Source organism: Pectinophora gossypiella, chromosome 3 (genome assembly GCF_024362695.1).
Source record: "Pectinophora gossypiella chromosome 3, ilPecGoss1.1, whole genome shotgun sequence".
In the NCBI taxonomy this organism is placed as follows: domain Eukaryota; kingdom Metazoa; phylum Arthropoda; class Insecta; order Lepidoptera; family Gelechiidae; genus Pectinophora; species Pectinophora gossypiella.
The window spans coordinates 4,110,916-4,132,121 of NC_065406.1; the positions used below are offsets into that span (position 1 = coordinate 4,110,916).

Here is a 21,206-nt window from a genome sequence, read left to right on the forward strand (position 1 = left end):
ATATGACTTCAATACGCTCCAAATTAAAGTCACACCATTCATACTAGTATGTAGAGTAAGCAAGATAACTATGCCAGGATAGGAGCAATTGGAATTCCATAGTCTGCTTACCCCGGTGAGAAATAGGCGTGAATTTATGTATGTGTATGTATACCTGCTTTTACATTAATTTAAGAGCCACGCTCTTGTCGGTGTAGCATTCTCCTTTCTTGTCTATCAAAGGCCAATTCTTTCACTTCCTTACAAGACATGTTCTACAAGACACATTCTCTTTAATCACTCTGTGACGACCGGTTGCCATACAACCATAAAGTTGAAGTTGAATCCGCTCCATGTAAGCTCTTCTTGGTCTTTCCCTTCCTCTCTTTCCTTGTAACTTCCCTTCTATTCGTCGTACCTGCCTTAATCAACCTACCTGTTTTGTTTTGTTTACCTGAGTTAGGAACTTATAAATTCTTAACTTTCGAAATCAGGACATTATCTCTATTTTTTTCACATTACTTACATATTACGTATTAACTATTATCTACTTTATTACTTAACTGTCCCTTTCTCTATTGTAGTTCTTTTGTTGAAGCAATTTTATGTATCGTACATTAGAGTTAAAATATGATGTTTTTGAATGAAAAGGCCATTTCAAATTGTCAGTCATTTATCACAGGTTAGTAAGGTTAGAGCTTAAGCTTCACACTTCATTATATTTTTGTGTTATTGTAATGAAGAGATGACCGTATACCAGGGGTAACCAATTAGTTTCATTGTGGGTCCGTTTTTATGAGGAGCTCGGTGGCGCAGCGGTAAACGCGCTCGGTCTGCGATTGTTGAAGTTAAGCAACTTTCGCAAAGGCCGGTCATAGGATGGGTGACCACAAAAAAAAAAGTTTTCATCTCGAGCTCCTCCGTGCTTCGGAAGGCACGTTAAGCCGTTGGTCCCGGCTGCATTAGCAGTCGTTAATAACCATCAATCCGCACTGGGCCCGCGTGATGGTTTAAGGCCCGATCTCCCTATCCATCCATAGGGAAGGCCCGTGCCCCAGCAGTGGGGACGTTAATGGGCTGATGATGATGGGTCCGTTTTAAAGTAGTAAATACATTTGTCGCCCGTTTGGTAGATGATGACTAGCAAACCACGGCGAGGGACAACTATCTCGCTCACGAACGTCTCGTCAATGAGGGACCTTCCAGGATACGTATCCCAAAAAAAAAAAAAAAAATAGACAGCGCTGTTCAGATTTAACGTGATAATTATCTATTTTCTCATTGCTTGGGGTATATAAGTATACAAAAATATAATGTAATGGCAAAAACATAAAGGGTGTTAGTGACATCGTAGCGAAAACTTTGAGGGATGAGTCAGACCATGATTCTGAGTCGATATCAAGTAAGTGGAATTTTCCGTCGCAAAAATCATGTATTTTTTTAGTTTTTTAAAATTATTTTCAATTCTATACATTTGCGATGGAAAATTCCACTTGATATTAACTCAGAATAATCAGCTGAATCATCCCTCTCAGTATTCGTTACGATGTCACTTACACCCCGTACGAGTACATACGGTAGCCATACAAGTAGGTATGGGTGTTAGTGACACCGTAACGAATATTGAGGGGGATGATTCAGACCATGATTCTAAGTTGATATCAAGTGGAATTTCCTGTCAAAAAATTGTGTTTTTTTTAATTATTGTCCTATCCATACTTTTGCGACGGAAAATTCCACTTGATATCAACTCAGAATCATGGTCTGAATCACCCTCAAAGTTTTCGTTACGATGTCACTAACACCCTGTATATAAAAATAATTATTGGTTGATATTTGGATCACATACGTATATAGAACCTATATTGTTTCACTTTATTTTCATCAGAATAATAATGGGTGGAATATCTGTTGTGTCTGGGTGTAATAACAAGGGTCATCATTTATACTCAAAAGCAAAGATAAAAGATGCATATGATTGTTATCCATGAAATTAGAAAGTTAATCTGTATTTTTTTTGGGGGACGTCGTCTAGAAAGTATACAGTATTGGTTGTGCGAACTATTTTCAGGAAAACTTTGGCACTGTTTTTTAAGTAAATTATACAATATTGACCCTTGGGAGTTCTACTCTATTGAATAGAAATCGAATATTTCTAAGAGCGGATGTCACTTTTTAGGGCCAAAAAGCACCGTTGTCACGTGGCTATCCAGAGACTGGACAAAGCAAAGGGCATTATTCTTTATTCATTGGCACATGTTAAATTGATTTTTAATGTTGATATTCTTAGATTCCGCAGACCGCGGTCCCCCATTTGGTGACCCCTGCACTGTACTTTTGCATAAGTACTTATGCATGTGTAAAACGTTATTAACAGTTGACTAAGTAATGTGTTTTGAAAGTTTTTAAATAGCAAATGCGAATAATAATTTAGCCTCCAACAATATGGACTGCCTCCTGGGCCTTCTAAGGGGTATCTTCTTCTATTCTTATTATACTTTCGTCGCATATATTTACCTAATAAGTAAGTCTTTTTCATTATCGACTCCTTCTAGTGAAATGAAAACCACGAAAGCGCTTTTTTTAAAATCATATTCTGCGGGCTTAGCACCGTAAGTGCGCGACTCTTTCTCGCCTCGATATACGTCACCCGTCACTCTCTCACAGTACTGCACAGAAAGAGACAGACGATCTCTGTCACGGCGAGAAAGAGTCGCGTGCTTACGGTGCTAGGCCCGCTGATGTGATTTTCTTCATCTATCTAAACCTAGATTTTATTAAATTAACTTCATTACGAGTAAAAATTGAGCCCAAAATTGTTTGTCTGGATTGAGACTAGCGTGTCTGTTGCTACCTAGTGTTAGCTTGCGTAGCTTGCTAACTAGCGTGTCTAAGGGTGGTATTAATAAACTAATCTCAGCTTCGAGACTGCCCTCAAGATCATGTCAAAGTAACAGTTCTTATATAATAACGGGGACTTGAGCGTGATCTTGAGGGCAGTCTCAGGTGAGATTAATTTATTAATATCACCCTAGGTTTACAGATCTTGCGTAATAAAAAGGCCACATGGAAGCAATTCATCTAAAAAAGCAATATTGCTATTTGACATTTGTTTGCATTGCGCACTTATTTTTGCATGCGTAAGTATATGTAAAATTTTAGATGTGTTTCTAGCTAATTTATTGTAAAAACATAAAAATGGAAAATACAAAGAAAAAAAAAATAAATACAAAAAACAGAAAATTGCAATATATTTTTTATGATGAATTGCTTGTATGTGGTCATTTGTAACATCCTACCAGGGAGTTAAAGTTAAGAAAATTACATGATGAACATTATAAAAATATATCAATTATTCTACGTCTCATACAATTCCATCAACAAAGGCACTGCAATTTAAACTTAATATCAACGTCATAATGTGTAACAAGAAAAATACCTACTTACGTTCAAAATGAGCGGCTACTTAGAAACCACTTATAAGTTTACATCAAGTTCCGCGAGTGACTTCTTAGGACGGAAAAGACTATCAGTATTTTTCCTGACATGATAATTTTAATAATGCATTGTAAACTTGTGACGCACGATCTCGGATTGATCTTATCTTGTGGCAAATAATTTGTGTAATTACTTGGAGCAACAAGGAGGATTATTGCTTAGACTGATTACTGTGCTATGTAGAAGACAATCGATGTGAGATATGAGGTAAATTGCTGCTAAACTCTTTATTACCTACTTGAGAGCAATTTGCTACGAGCTCGATGTGTAGTGGCGCTTGTTAATTGAATTCAATCAACATACACTACGACGGCACAGTCATCATCGTCAGACCACTAACGTCCCCACTGCTGGGGCACGGGTCTTCCCTATGGATGGATAGAGAGATCGGGCCTTAAACCATCACGCGGGCATAGTGCGGATTGGTGGTTATTAACGACTGCTAATGCAGCCGGGACCAACGGCTTAACGTGCCTTCCGAAGCACGGAGGAGCTCGAGATGAAAACTTTTTTTGTGGTCACCCATCCTATGACCGGCGTTTGCGAAAGTTGCTTAACTTCAACAATCGCAGACCGAGCGCGTTAACCGCTGCGCCACCGAGCTCCACGACGGCACAGTCAACAATTGTTTAAAAACTTTCTTTTACAACTGTTAAGAGTTATAGTCGCAAATTCAAACTGTCCACCATAAAACACATACCTACTTATACGTTTCAACAAAACTAGGGAACACAAATATTACAAGAGTTTTTGCGACGTGTCCCCAACGGGGTGTGAACCCGGGACCTCCGGATCGTGAGGCCAACGCTCAACGTCTGGACCACGGAGGGCGTTAATCCCCCGCCAAAGTAGACCCTGACAATCCATAAGAATTACTGAAACAAATTGCGGCCACACTGTTATTCTAATTTTAAGATGGATATCATTGACAGCCTCCGTGGTCCAGTGGTTAGAGCGTTAGGCTCACGATCTGGAGGTCCGGGTTCAATTCCCGATGGGGACATTGTCGAAATCACTTTGTGAGACTGTCCTTTGTTTGGTAAGGACTTTTCAGGCTTAAATCACCTGATTGTCCGAAAAAGTAAGATGATTCCGTGCTTCGGAGGGCACGTTAAGCCGTTGGTCCCGGCTATTAGCCGTAAAAACACCTCCACCAACCCGCAGTGGAGCAGCGTGGTGGAGTATGCTCCATACCCCCTCCGGTTGATTGAGGAGAGGCCTGTGCCCAGCAGTGGGACGTATATAGGCAGTTTATGTTATGTTTATCATCAACATTTAGAATTCACAAATAAAACCTTATGAGCTTTTTGTTTTTGGGTGGGTTATGTTAACAAAACCACTACTTCTGCTTGAAACTAGGTCTTGAGACACAACTCGATCGAAATGTAATAAGTGAGTAGTTATGATAGAACGGGAAATGAAATCCCAGATGGCTTATATCATATTGCAGATTCAGATTTCATTCATAATTGGATCAGAAGGTACATATCGTAAAGATAAAATGCTGCATGGTGCTATTTGGATATCATCTTTGATTATGACGTTTCTTTATGGTGATGATATAACAACCGATCATAAAAATACCAGATTATCACTTTGTATGCGGATCTTGATTTAGATTCGGAATATTTAAACTTTCCGTTACGTCTGCACCAACCCGCAAGGATGCAGCATGGTGAAGTATACTCCATATAACCTACAGTTTGATTGAGGGGAGGCCTGGGCCCAGTATATAGGCTACTCATGTTTTTTTATGTTAGGGCTGCTAAGAAACGTAAAATGTAAGAGTTCTTCTTAATGTTTTGGTTCTTCTTCTTCGTCGTTCCCTCACTGCTGAGGATCGCAACCACATGTTAAGGTTTTCCATTCAGTGCGGCTAGGCTGTATGCTGCGTGGACCGCTAAAAGAACAGAAGTAGAGGTTTTAGTTAAGGTGGATCAAACAATTCAATGTGCGGTGGACAAGAATACGAGTAGAGAAGAAGGGTCGAACATCCAGCCCAGCAAGGTCTTTAGGGTCCACCATTATAGGTATAAAACTCCTACAGAGGCTACAGAAGATCACGAGGAGAGGAAATCTGTTATTCGAGCTCTACATCCCAATAGGGGATAAAAGGATTAGAAGAAGAAGCAGATAATAAGTAGGTATATACATATCTGTAGGTAAGGGTATAGATATTAAATAGATAGTTAGATGGGTGGGTACATCTTCGAACACCGAAAGTCAATATTATTACTTAAGTAAGTACCCTTAAATTATATAAATAATAATAAATATCCTTGGGTTTTTCGCAAATATCCTGTAAGAACTTACGTAATTTGGCGACATACATAAGTTCTAATTGGATATTTACAAAAAGACAAAATATGACTTCCGGAGTTCGAAGAACCAATCCAGTTTCGTAATTTTAATTTTGTAATTTTATAATCTGTACTAAATATGGGTTACATGCCTGAAATAAATTGAATTTATTTTATTTATTTATTTTTTTATTTAATAGTTATTAGCGAGCGAAATGAAAGATGACCAACTCAGTATTAATGTATAATAAAGAGTAAAAGATCACAAAAATATTATAATGTAAAACACCTAACTTACACCCCCGTTGCTAAGCGCCATATATCAACAATACCTAGGCAACGGGGGTTGCCAGATCTGACGCCAACAATAGTAGATGGACGACATATACGCATGAGAAAGTTGCAAATAAAAAACTATCTCTGAAGAAATAATAATAACAAATAAATCTTGCATTCAGTGATATGCCGTTCCCGAGAATGTTCTCAAAGTGGGAATGTTTCCGTTGTAAAAACTCTTTAATAGTAATAACACTGGCTGCTTAACTTTTTTAAATTGTTCGGTTCTGTACTATGGTTTTTCCTGCCTTAAGGTTAGGTAATAAAGACCTTTTTATATACATTTTGCGCCTTTTTACTGGAACGGCACTTTCAATTCTACTCGTATTCTATTTTCAAACTATATCCCTCACGTCCGTAAATAAATACTTACTTAAATGTTATTTAGGTAAGTACCAAGTAGAGTTATTATTAATTGTTAACAAAAGAGCAACAGATTGCAAGTGCCTCCGTGATTTATAAACTGTATTGTCAGAGCTCTCTGAGTGTCTTAAGAATTAAACATGTGTCCCGTCTCAATATATTTATGGAAACATAAATATTGTTTTATGCGGAAATATGTGCTCACTGTTCTTCCGCAATAGTGTACAAAATTAAACTTGAAGTTAAAAGCTCTGTACATCAGAATATAGAATAAATTCATCAAGTTGTTATGTTATGATGTTGTGTTTGCGCTTGCCTTTTATGTTTGTCTTTTACGAGTAAGTACATTATTATTTTGATGTGTTTACTAACTTTTATGAAAGGATACCTATATAAAATTGTGAGGGCCAACAGCTATATAGATAACACACATCCGATATGTAGGAGAATCATCATGAAACCTACCTACTCTAGTTTTTCTCCCACCAGCGTGATCCAGGTCACACTCAAAAAGGACTGTTTCTTCACCCATTCGCAAAATAAAGTGCCTCAACTTTCTCGCGATTATTTGTACACTCGTGTGATAATCTCGCAGTATAATTTTAAATTCAGGACGTGCGCATCTGCCGCATCCAATACTGCGCGCACGCAGCCAGCATGTCCAATCCACGGCCGCGACTCGGGTCATTTCCTGAAGTTAAATCTTACCTCGTCTCATGCACTACGTATGATAATTTTATGAACGAGCGACATGGTTATTTTCCTCTTATCTTTTATTTGGTGACAGACAGACACACCTAAAGGGGTGCCCAGAATTGCCGTCGAACTTACCTAATTAGATTCGCTACTTCCATGACTGTGACCCACTATCTCACAAAGCATTTAAATTAAAAAAATAAGTGCTTTAGAATTAAATACTTACATAATTATATAAGTACCTATCCTTATTTTCACCCCTACACTTAGTTTTTTCTATTAGTTAATATAACGTTTTAAACCTCAATAAAGATTTTATCTATCTATCTATCCTTATAATGGTTATAGCCTTATTTATATAAATTGTCCAAGAAATGCTGTCACTTGCATTCAACTCAGGATTTATATAAAGTACGTTAATAACATAATACTGATTATAGCAGAAGGACGCGGCTATATTGTACGTCAATAGACTGAACGGATGACTATATTACTTCAATGAGAAGAAGGTAACTTCACTATAAATAAACAATTAATTATTAATAATAAAAATATCTATATTTTTAGTGATGTTCTTGTTTTGTTTTTGTTTGTGGCGTCCTTTTATAATAAACAATTTCTATTCTATTTTCATGAATTAATAAGCAAAGCACATAAAGCAAATCAAATCAGCCGGCCGACGCGCTTTTAGAGTTCAATTTTATAAGCAGTTATATTGCTATATTTTGGAAAAATCGACGTGACGATTTATTTGGTAACATATACACGATGTACACGTTACTTACGTAATCCGTAGGAGTAGAGCCACGTGCAGTCGAAAGTTGTAGGGTTTCTTGAAATTGACCATTATTTTCTCACCATCACAAACATTATTTACAAGACTGCACTGTAGCGTTTTGAGCCGCGTAAATAATTGTGTCTTACCCGACTATGGCGAAGCAAAAAGGAGGATTATGATCGACGGTGCAACCCTCGCGGTACCGCCTCTGTGTGTGTTGAGCTGATCTTTCATACGAAATTTAAAAAAATAAATTGTTTCATATAGACAATCGGAACGATTTATTGAGAATAAAATAATCCGGAAATTCACCTCTGAATACCGGAAAGGTATCCTATGCCAAAACATTGATGGTTGGGTCGTCAGCAGAGTACAAATGATTATGATCAATATTCAAATGATGGCTGTTCCTTCGGTCGCCATTGCCGGCTAAACACTTTCCTGCTACTAATTATATCGGCTTTTACACGACCTTTCCTCTTCATATCTGTCGCTAGTGTCTAATTCAAGCCCACATACTAAGCCTTAGATGATTTAAGTATTAATAAGTGTTAATTAATAAGATTCTAGTAATTTGTGTCTACTATAAGTAACTACGTTCACAAAACGATTAGTGGCCAGGAGGGTTAAAAAGGCTACTTACATCGAAAAAATCCATATAAAAAGCAATATTGCTATGTGACATTTGCGCATATAAAAACAAGTGCGGAATGTCAACAAAAATGTCAAATAGCAATATTGCTTTTTAGATGAATTGCTTCAATGTCTCCTTTTGGACAAACCGATGACATTGCTCATTTGTCTGTAAGTAGTTCAAATTTTGTAGTTGGATTCCAATTTGGAATTTGAATCTGTTTGTTCATTTAATTATTTTTGACGTGACTTATTTAGATTTGCCTCTTATGGCATTAACTATTTGGGGTGCACTGAAGGCTGTCACCCGGTACGAAATGCACGTCCTGTTTGTTCAGCAAATTCTTATAACAATATACTTTAATAAGATTAAAGAAACTAAGTACAGAAAAATATACTTATATTGTGATGGATGACTCTAGACTTACAAAAAACTTATCTTTATACCCAGGTATATAGTATATCTTCTAAATCATCAAAATTGCACCGCATATTTCTTAACGACCTTGTGTGACGTTCGTTGATATAAAGTTTGCCTATAAAACAAGATAGCAGAACAATGGCGCCGCCGAGCACATTTCTTATCTATTTAAACATATTATGTCGTGATAATTTATCACTGCTATCACTTTCTACCCCCGAAACGCCGCTAAAACTAACGATGATCTTATATTGTTGCTATAAGCTAATTTTATTATCTGTTGCATCTGTAAATTTTCGGAAATTAAACGCTCTTTAAGTGTTTAAAACCCAAGAAAGAAAAATATTTGTTTTACTTTTTTTAAATGGAATAATAATGGTATTCAACAAGTTTTTATTAGAAACGTTTGTTGTTTACTGGTCGTTATCCTTGAAAAAATATTGATTTCATTGCCATTAACTCTAAAAAGAAAAATAATTATTAATTTTTTTGTTATATTATCTGGCTATTATTGGGCTATTAGAATATAGTTTACTCTTATTTCAGCCTGTTAAAAAACTTAGAAACTCCTTACAAATTATGTAATAAATAATGCAATTATTACTTATTACTGTTATTTATATAATATAAGTTATTTTTTTAATAGCATTTACTTCTTACGGAAAATTTTCAAGAACGTGTAAGGCGCTATGCCGAGGATTTTCGCGTAGTTACTTATCGTCTTTGCAGGTCGAGAAGATGCATAACAGTACATTTCAGCAGGCGGATGAGACGAGCGACAAAAATATATTATATTCAGAGTACGTACTTACAACAAAATTGACGATTCAAAGTGGAATAAATAATAATTTTATCATACAAAATGGGATTTTTAACTAGTCGATAAGTATTTTCTTTTAAACAGGCTCAACTTTATGTATGCTCAAATCGTAAAGTTTCTCCGTTGTGATTTTAAACCACCGTCAAAATGGTATAATAGGTACGTGTAAAAATCGTGATGTACTTATGACCTGTACTACATTTTAAAGAAGGCCTAATAAGTACCTAATATATTTTTATATTCCAAGTACTTCCGTGGACATGAATTGCATTATAATTGCGACGATCTAGATGTTCCAAGAACACTGAATGGCCTTACATTACCTGCTAAGCCTGTCTTATTCTTATTACCTATTTTGCTTAGTACATTAAAATTGTTTCCATTATACAACGATACGAAGAATTTGTCTAATTTTGGCTCGTTTATAAAAAAAATAGTTCAAACATTCTAAACAATTATTTAGGTTTACGACAAAGGAACATCATCAGGATTTTTCCTTTTTTTTGACGTGACTTGTTATAGATGTGCCGCAGATGGCATTAACTACTTAGCCGGACAAAGAGAGCGCTGAAGGCTCTTACCCAGTACAACGTTTAAGACAACAGGCCTGAGGGTGCCCAGTTGGGTGCGAATCTCGGCTCAGGGCGTCGTCTGAGAGGAAAAATATTTGAAAGAATTAATCGACCCAATAGGGTCGATAGCGATAAGTGCTGATTGAGGGAAATCGTATCGGGGTGGGAGTTTTTCCATTCGTTAGTCATAGCCTCGTTATGATCACTTTATCAACACCTTTTTATTTTAAGTTTGCAAAATCTAAGGTGACAGTAAAGTTGGTGTGTTGTTGTTGTGTGTGTGTTGTTGTTGTGTCGCAACGCGCGTCGAGACAAGTTCCGCGGGCGGGGGCGCTGGCGTCGCAAGATCTACCAAATTGTACGACTTGTCAATTAGTTCCATTAAAATCCGCGGGACCTGTATCATGACATAGGTACTCTACATTTAAAAGGTCTTACCAATAAAAAATAAACAACCCGTAAACACTTGTGTTCAAATATTAAATTCGATTGAACTTTGCTTGGACGTCAAATACTTTAAATACTCGTTCACCGCTTGTTTATTTTTAAGACCGATAATGTTAAAATGTATGTTTTCTAAAATATACAGGGTGTTAGTGACATCGTAACGAAAACTTTGAGGGTTTATCCATATTATGATTCTCAGTTGATATCAAGTGGAATTTTCCGCCGCAAAAGTATGGAAATGAAAATAATAAAAAAAAAACACAGAAATCAGAATCATTTATTCAACGTAATTATCATGGATAAACTTGTTGAAGGTCAATGTAACATTTTTGAATTTACGTCATTTCGCAAGGTGTTAGGCTGAGTAGAAGAAATGACAAGAAACTGCAACAGCAACACATCTTTAAAATCAATGAGGGTACATTACAAGTTATTTAATAACCAGAGGAACACATTCATTTTTATCATTTAGGTAATCATTAATCTTATAATAAGCTTTTTTACATAAAGTAAGCTTCACATGAGCTTTAAATTTATTTTCTGACAAATTTAAAATATTATCTGGTTTTTATTGTAAAAACTTTTCATGAATTTGCCGACAGGAAATTCCACTTGATATCAACTCAGAATCATGGTCTGAATCAACCCCTCAATATTCAGTACGATGTAACTAACACCCATGCCTACCTGTATATACTTCTTGGACGGGGTGTAAGTGACATCGTAACGAATACTAAGAGGGATCATTCAGCTCATTATTCTGAATTAATATCTAGTGGAATTTTCCATCGCAAAATTATAGAATTGAAAATATTAAAAAAAAAAAACTAAAAAAACTCATGAATTTTGCAACGGAAAATTCCACTTGATATTAACTCAGAATCATGGTCTGAATCATCCCCCTTAGTATTCGTTACGATGTCACTAACACCCTGTATAGAGCAATGAGAACAATCTCGACGGTAGTTCGTGTCCGTTTTATTAAGCAGTGTAAATGCGTAGCTTGATGCGCTGTTAATGGCATTATTACATTGTGTAACGTTATGTAATGCTCGGATAGATAACAAATGGACATTGTACCTACATTAGACATACTCCGATGTTGGTACGTTGGTAGATATCTATCTGTGAGTTTTGTTATTTTTTTCGTTCTATGGATGCACGACCAGAGTAAGAACCCTAATTAGATAAAAATATGTAGAGACTTGGTCACAATACAATACTACTATGTTACATAACATAGCAATAGCCCACGACTATCCCAATTGTGGCAGTCGGAGGTACGTCATGAAATAAGCACCCACACCTCAACAAGGTATCTGTTAGACCAACGTGATATGTGGTGAGCCGTATCGCCGCCTGTAATGGTCGAGCCAACTGTGTTAGTGAACACAATATTCCGAATCTTTAATACGAATCGAAACTCAGTTTATTTATTTTTATAAAGTTTCTTCTTCTTATCGTGTGGGTTGTGAGGTGGAATACCAGTCTCATCAACCCTGGTGTCGGGGTTACTATTGACCCGCCAAAGGCCCCTGACAGGGCTCATTTAACGACTACATACTTAGGTACAAAGCAAACAATACTTAATGTATTTAAAACATAAATTCCCAATCATGATAGAATTGTTAGACGCGTGAAATTGGTTTTATTTATTAATTCCGCATACTTATTACTTAATTTGATTATGTTTCAGATACGGAACCTTGAGATGTCCATTAACTCACCAAGACGATAAGTTTTTTAAGCAGTTTCATCGGTTCAATTCAATGTTTACATTTTTTTTGCATCTTTGTGGTAACTAGTTAGTATACTTTGATGTGCCTTTAATTATTCATCAAATCAATGCGTGGCATATTTACTAATACGATTTGTTTTTGCATCTGTTTACGTGTTTTGTTTTTTGCAGATTCTATGTACTTAACTTACTTTACTTGCTTATATATCGTCTTACGTGGTTTAAATATCTACGTATATGGGTCTTACTTGCTGATGTTTTGTTTAGTTTACGGGATATCGTATTTATTTTTCATTTGGAATTTATTTTTTATACAAAAACATAGTTCATAAGCAGTGATGAGATATTTGGGCGCTTATTCACCTGATCTTCATAAAAACGCTAAAATATAGAAGTTACATAAAATAATTTACTTTGATATAAAATCGGTTGAATGAAATAAAATAACCCTGTAAAAAATCCCTGAAGAAAAGGTTTCCTTAAAACAAATTATAATTTTTAAATATCAGTTCTTGTCCATATGGTTTCGCGGGATTTTTTCAATACAAAAGTGCTATCCATATTACTTTGTCAGCTTGCGTACTTTGGGCAAATAAGCGCTCGAATGTTCAATGGTGATTGTTCATGAGATAAAATATGACTTCAAGCATGGGTGAAACTAGAAAAGGATAAACATATATTATAATGCTCTATAAATATAAAATAATGCGGATTTTACAATGAAATATTATTTATTTCTTGTGGTTTACTGGATAATATTAAATGTACGACAACAATAGGCTATTTATTATAGACCACGCATGAATTGATAGTTAGAAATATTTTAGCGCGCTATTGTTTAAAAAAATGTCAATTGTTGTTAAATGGATGGAAACAGCGAAGGAATTTATTTGTTGAAAATGTTTTATTTGCTTAAGTTCACCATTAAGATCATGCGAGAAATCGGTGGTACATATGCTTGTTTTTCTGCGACACATACCGTGCCATGCCGTATAAAAGAAAGAAAGAAATAAACATTTATTACTTCCGGACACCACAGACACAGACAGACAGGTACATTACATTTAACACAGGACAGACACCACACGGAAATCAATACGTAATATACACATATATATAATATATATATATATATTGCATGCTTGCAAAATTAAATACATACCTATATAAACTCACGCCCGTAATCCTTAAAGAGGCAGAGCCACAAGTAAAGACGATTTGCAGCCACTGTTGACACGACGTCCTAAGATTTATAGGATCGTTTATTGATTGTATCGCTATGGCCCATAACAACTGGGGGCCACATCGAAGCAATTCATTTAAAAAAGCAATATTGCATAAAGCATACAGCATTGCGCACTAACTTTTGTAAGCGCAAATGTCAAATTGTAATATTGCTTTTTTAAATGAATTGCTTTGATGTGGCCTTTTTAACCCCCTGTTTATCATATTAGAAAGGACAGTAGCACAATCCTTCAGTCGGATTTTAGTAGCTGAACGTGTTCTGTTTCCTAAGCCGATTTCTATGGCATACCTATTCATTCTACCTATAAATCATAACGTAATAATTAAACATATTTTCATACAGGGTGTTAATGATATCGTAAGGAATACTGAGGGGGGTGATTCAGACCATGATTCTGAGTTAATATCAAGTGGATTTTTTTCTGTCGCAAAATTAATGTTTTATTGTGTTTTTTTTAATTAAGTTATTTTAATTCTATACTTTTACAATGGAAAATTCTACTTGATGCTTACTCAGAATAATGAGCCGAATCATTCGGTGAAGTATTCGTTACGATGTCACTTACACCCCGTACAAGTACGGATGGGTATTGTTTACAGGTGGAATTTCCTGTCGGAAAATTGAAGAAAATTTTAGTGTCTTTGAAATTCTAATTGATATCAACTCAGAATCATAGTCTGAATAATCCCTCAAAGTTTTTGTGACGATGTCACTAACACACTGTATGTTTTTCTGTCTAATTATGACTGTACTGTGAGATCGTATCGAAGTGTATAATTGGTGTTTCCGTCCTTTATGTAGCGTTCTCACCTTTACGGACCAGCCATTTTTGCACTGTCAACACATAAAAAAATGCAATAGGTACAATTCAGTGCAAATACCCCTACCACGTGTCACATTATCAATTAGTTGTTACAATTAGGTTACAATACATAAATTACGTAACATACATAAACAGCCACCCCACTGCTGCCCCAGCTGTCCCACTGCTGGGCACAGGACATAGTTTTGTTACAATAACGTTTTTTTAATATAACAAACTGAGTAAGCAGAATGACAAATTAGAATGAGACATTGTAGCATGCATTTGTAGCATCATCATCGTCAATTTAAGAGCCACGCTCTTGTCGGTGCAGCATTTCCATGCTACTTTTTTAGGGAAAAATAGGGCAGTGGTTTCCCTCTTGCCTTCCGCCCCGCAGTATTCTGTCTGACGCAAATGGCATGGCGCCCAGAGTAGTCTATTACAAAGCCATACTAGGACTCAGATCTCCTCCGCCTCTGAATAGTACTGACAGTTACAGCTACCCTCTGTCAGGTTCCAGGTTACAGTCCCTGTGACTTGCCCCTTCCGTCCTGCATTTCCGTACCGATGGCTCCCATCTTCGCCTCTGCAACCGTTGAGGTCTTCACCCGTATCCAAGGGTTCTACGTTATACCCCGTAGGTCTGGGTTCCTATTCAAACTCAGCCACCATCTCACTCCAGCCTACTGAAGTAAGAGGCGCCCACCCCCGCGGCAAGGACGCGCCGAACAGGAATTGCCCCAGTGGAGGGCAGAGAAGATGACTCTCTCCCCCCTGGGGCCGCCTGGGGTTAATGGTCTTATATGGAACCAAGACCAAAGGCATTTGTAGCTTAGGTACCTTTCAATGCATTTACCTCTGTGTACATTAAGGGCCCTATCTCAAGTTGTATAAGGAATAGGCTCTGCACGGCAACCGCGCCGACCATGGCGCGAACTATATCAACCTTCCTCCTTCCAATGTGTTCGACCATAGCCGTTTGACGTCCATCTACGTAGATAGCATTCGTATCGTTTATTGGTTAGTTATCATGCAGACCCGGCTGGTTGCCGGCAACCGAATCCCGTATAATTTCCCGCTGGTGCCGCAACAATAGTGTCCTAGTGAAATAAGGCGCTAGCGCTATGTGGTCACCCGGATCAAACCATATCTCACATAGTGAACGAGTGCCCTCTGCACCAGTTCCCAGGTGGTATAGCCGAGCTGCATTGTGTGACGGATGCAGCAGAGACTTGGTTAAGGGAGCTTAAGCTGGATATTTGATCCACGCAGGATATTTTATTTTTGTCTGCCATACGCAATAATAATAAAGGCGCTAACACATTGCCGTAAATACGTACAGGTGGGCGTACACTTTGATAGTATAAACAAATTATTTTGTTTGATCTTAGTAGGGGTTGTGAGATCTTTACCAACTTATTGTATAGTTAAACGGGAATACCAATTTAAAGTAAAATCATGGTGTCGTTTTTGTACATTAAGTAATTTTGTTTTTAACTTTTTTGCGGCATTCAGATGATATGCTACCTACTTTCAAGAACTTGTAAAGTAACGTTTCGACGTCTGCGCCAGGATATTAAAATATATGAGACATTTTTGGCTATATAGATAATTAGATACTCGCAGAAAACGTGGTGATCAGGACTGAAGCAAATGGAATTCCACAGTCAGATTACCCCGGTGGGAAATAGGCAAGAGTTTATGTAAGTATATAGGTAGAAAACACTTTATTGCCCTGAAAAGTACAAAGTAACAAAAATGTGTGTAAAATTGACCTTGAACAAGTTTATCTTTGAAAATTACGTTGAATTAATTGGCTTGAATAACTTTACAGACACTCAACCTATCTATCGATGCTAAAGAATGCTATTTCGAAGATACAGATCTACGATATGCTTATTTGCTTGTTTTTTTAATTATACCTTTTGCCCGTGAAGTAATCTATCAGATTTTTTGATAAAATAGCGTTGATTAACGTATTCAATAATTAATATGACCAAATTAAATCACGAGTAGGACTTCACTTTTACACATATAAATATAAATCGCATACGATAATATCAGATGAAATGTACACATTTTTATCTGACATAATTTTATCCTATTATTATGATGTATTGATGTATAAACTACATGTTTTAATAGAAATCATGACTGAGCCTTTAAAATAATCCGTATATCATATTATTTTAAAGTTAATGGTCGTTTAAAATACATTTGAGTATTAAAACAACATTAAATTATGCGAATCTATTAATAATCGCATAATTGTCTCATATTGTTCATTGAATTTTTATTTAATTTCTTATAGCTATCAGGGAGTAATAACCTTTCTAATTTCCCGCTATCATTGGCTCAACCGTAGTAGGTATATTTCTTTCACTATGGCTCAGCTTTCCAATCCACTCACCAAAAAGTATTTTAAACGAAATGGACATTAAAGCACTGTATTAATTATTTATTATTATCTGGCATTGGTACTGTGACATTAAATTTAATTTAAAATCTACCGAGATTCGATTACATGCCACTTCAAGTGATGTGATGTATGTTTTCTATTGACCGAAAAGTATTTTTTATAGTTGAATATGATTTAATAGGTGTAACAGTAGTGACCTAGTGGCTCAAACTAGGTGGGCTAATAATAACCTGAGGTAGGTACGATTTGCTGAAAACTTCATGGCGGTTTTAAAGAAACAATGTAAGTTGCTGGGGCGTAACTATCGTGTCATTGTAATAAAATATTATGAAGTGGATGTATGTAGTCGCCCGCAGTAACCGCTTGTATTTGTGGCTGTGTACAGGCCGCCAGATCCATAAACAGTTTGTTTTTTTTTTAATATATTTGTATAATTAACTTATCTAACCCCGCAATAGTCTGGATAGCTAGCTCTCATTCTCAGTTGGGACCGAGCGGTGTTCGGACGCGGTACAAAAATTCAGTGAACTCGAGCAGTCGTTGTAGGTGCGCACGATTCGTAGCGACGTAGCAACTACGAACTCGCGGTCGGTCAGTGCGGAACGTCGTTGTTAGTGCATATTTCAACAAGAAATAGATCGTAACTATCAACATGGCAACAAGTAAAAACGCACAAGCTGGTAAGATTTTTCAATTTTTAAAAATCTTTTGTCGTTTCGTTTTTAGGTATTTTTTATTATTTTAGTTTTTTCTCTGAGTATAATTCCAGTTATTTAATGTAGAAAATAATTAATCTGCATCCTTCACATTTTCTTTTAATTATAACATAACATACAGCCTATATACCTCCCACTGTTGGGCACAAGCCAATAAATTATTAAATTAGTAAGTAGCCATAATCGTAAAAGTATAATTCGTTTGTTTCACACTCATTAAACATTAATGGATTATAAAGACCACAATGCAGGTATTATAGTAATCTCGATAAAGTGTTTTGCATTAATTAAATGCTGATTTAGAAATAAATAAAACTACGTACTTTTAGTTAAATATTTCATACACTTAGCATAAACCCACACAAGTTATCCCTAACAAAGTAGGGAGAGTCATGAAAGTATTCAAGACTTGCAGTTACTTTTAATTGATACCTACTTCCTGAGAATTTATGTTTTTATTTATTTTGACCATCACGTAGTCTGCTCAAATTTTGCAACACCCTACTAGGGTCCATGTTCTTAATAATCATGATGAACTATGTGATGGATATGATGAATCGTATGGTGATAAGTGATCAGCAGTGCAATTATGGAAGCTAATTTTAGAAAACCGAATCTGAATCCACGGTGAATTTTTATTTTGGCATTCTGTAAGACATGTAGGTTTTTAGTATGAGATGACAAATATATCCGAATTTTGTAAGGTGATTCCCCGTTCAATTCGCTATTTACTTCACATCCCATCGCCAATCGATGTTAGAATATAATTTCTCTGTTAGCTTTGAAGGTATGTTTGGAAAGATAAGCAGCTAAACTCGTTCTGTTTTTTATTGACTCGCAGTCAAGCATAGAAGAAAATATTTTTCGGTATGAGCGTAGACTAAGCAGTAATACTACGGTATGAGTAAATACAGTTACAAGTACATAATCTTAAATCGTATATTCAAACGGCGAATGAGACTTTCTTATCTGTGTCAATACTCATGGGTATGACATGTGTCTCCAATGTGCATTGATAATGTGTTCAGGAAGTGCAATCAATCATCTTGGTTTAATAACGTAAGCCTGGATTACCGCGTCATAGTTTACACTTAAAAAATAATACCTTAGGTTTTATATTAAATATAGTATTTTTGTATTTTTTGTATATAACATTAAAAGATCTGTCACGTATCTCAAGCAAGAAAACCAAAATTGATTTTTTTTTCAATATATAAATTATTATTTGCACCTATCCATTTTCATTAACTATTAAGTCTCTCAGATCCATTTTGGGGTGACAAGATTATAAGGGCGAAGCAAATAGGAGGGCCTATTTGCTTCGCCGCTGTCGGTTAAAAATGAGTGAAATCAATGCGTATGAGTGCCTTACAGGTGTCTATGTCATATTACAAATATAAGTACCTAAGTATATATATTAACGCTCCCTCATTCAGCGCTTATCGCTATCGACCCACTAGGGTAATTCTTTCAAATATTTTTTTCTCTCAGACGACGCCCTGACCCGAGGTTCGCGCCCAACTGGGCACCCTCAGGCCTGTTGTCTTAAACGTAGTACCGGGTGAGAGCCTTCAGCGCTCCCCATTTGTCCGGCCAAGTAGTTAATGCCATCTGCGGCAAATCTACAATAAGTTACGTCAAAAATATATATATTAACGCCTGAATTTCGAATCCGTGATTTCATTTTTCTTAAATATTGTTTTAAAGAAGAATTATTGGTAATACTTCGACTAGGTAATGGTACAATAAAACACTTGTTTATAGAAGTCACGAATTCATGTTCCATCCATAAAGCTTCAGTTATTTGTGTTCAGACAAGCGAGATAGCAGCAAGTTTTCACCTTTTTCTTGTTTATTTTTTGCATTAACTAATTATATCGGACAAGTTTTCACCAAAACCCTATTGCAATATGGAACATAGCGATTTACTAACGCGTTACCAACGTGGTAAGTACCTAAACAAAGTAAAATCGTTGTAATACGATAAATCATAATAATGGTTGTATTTAATTTAAAAAAAAATAGGGCAGTAAGTTTATTATATCACCTAGTGGAATTTATCAACACGATTGTTTGTCTTATTAGAACAATGAGTTTTGTTCGATTAGAAATGGTAAACTGATACTGCTAACTACAGTAATGGTAGCTCAGACGACCGTTGTGGCATATTAATTATCGCTTTTCGATTATCGATTGTTTTATCTAGTCAATAGTATATCTTAGCACGGTACGGCACGGTAACCTAACCTAACCATTTGGAGCCACTTTTGACCCCCTCATAAATCAAAAACTATTTCACATAAATTGTCCTTACTTTACTTATACGTACTTTTAAATAGTATACAAAAATATACTTATGCACCCATCCTCATAACCGCGTTAGTTATGGGCGATTGTTCCAAATATGAACAATCAAATTATTTGAAAATAAATGTTCCGAATGATAATTCGATTTTCGAATGTTTCAATCGAATAAAAATATAGAATAAATAATTCCAATGTCAATTGTTTTCTTCGTGTGCAACAAGAAATTCATTGCTTTATTTTTGTTTTATTTACTATCCTATATTTTTTTTTGCGATTTTGACCATAATAGTTATATTTTTGAAGCGTCTGTTATGTATGTTTTTAATGAATAATTCGAATACTACTGCGGTACGTAGAATCAGAATACGAGATGTGATATTGTAGTCACAATTTTAATATGACGATCGTTATAACACTTGATATGAAATTTCTAGTGATTAAACACTTATTTAAGAATGCATTTTCTTGAAGAAGAAACACAGATTTTTATGTCCAAAGATAAGTAGATAAAAGAAACCAGGCAACATGTTCCACCACATTGCCCATAGACGGTCCGACATGATGATCTATGTTTTTATTCGCCCCAAGACAAACACCATTGAAATAAAAAAAAAAAACATCTAAGTATTACTATGTTACATTACGTAGAATGATGCAATTGCACCTAAATAGAATTGTATGGGAGTGGTACGAGGATGGAAAATAATATGCGAAAGCGAGGTGCGGCCGCTAATGGAATTGTTTCTGACAAATATTTATTCGTATTGAGGGTAGTTCAGGGAATAAGGTTTTTATATTTAAAGGTAATTTTATGAATATAATTTTTTGTAATGTAGGTTCATTACATCACCAGTTATCACCTCGTTAACCCATTTTTCAAAGGGACCGCTTACATAACCTGATGGTTTGACAGGTCTGATTTTTTACAGAAGCGACTGCCATGACCTTCCAACCCGAAGGGAAAATCAGCCCATCTACAGCTTACATGTAGAAACTCTTTAACTGCTCTCTGTCTCTAGCTGCTTTTCTTTTTCAAATTTTTCTTTCTTAGTTTTTTTTTTCTTTTATTTTTTTTTCTTTTGTACTCTGGTCTTACCTGCTTAAAAGTTAGGTAATGCTCTTTTTCCATACG

General features: G+C 35.9%; 1 protein-coding gene across 8 annotated transcripts in view; it reads left to right on the forward strand.

Annotated features, from left to right (window-relative positions):
• Window positions 1–17,400: 17,400 nt before the first annotated feature.
• LOC126380789 (aquaporin AQPAe.a) overlaps window positions 17,401–21,206 on the forward strand; it is a 72,846-nt gene continuing 69,040 nt past the window's right edge. For 3 of the 8 annotated variants that reach the window (XM_050030405.1, XM_050030417.1, XM_050030409.1), the window contains exon 1: window positions 17,401–17,731. In XM_050030405.1, coding sequence (XP_049886362.1) covers window positions 17,704–17,731 — 28 coding nt within the window. In that variant the 5' untranslated portion in view covers window positions 17,401–17,703. Of the gene's footprint in view, window positions 17,732–19,571; window positions 19,715–21,206 lie in introns of those variants that run through there. The other 5 variants (XM_050030396.1, XM_050030413.1, XM_050030424.1 and 2 more) reach the window with 4 other exon arrangements.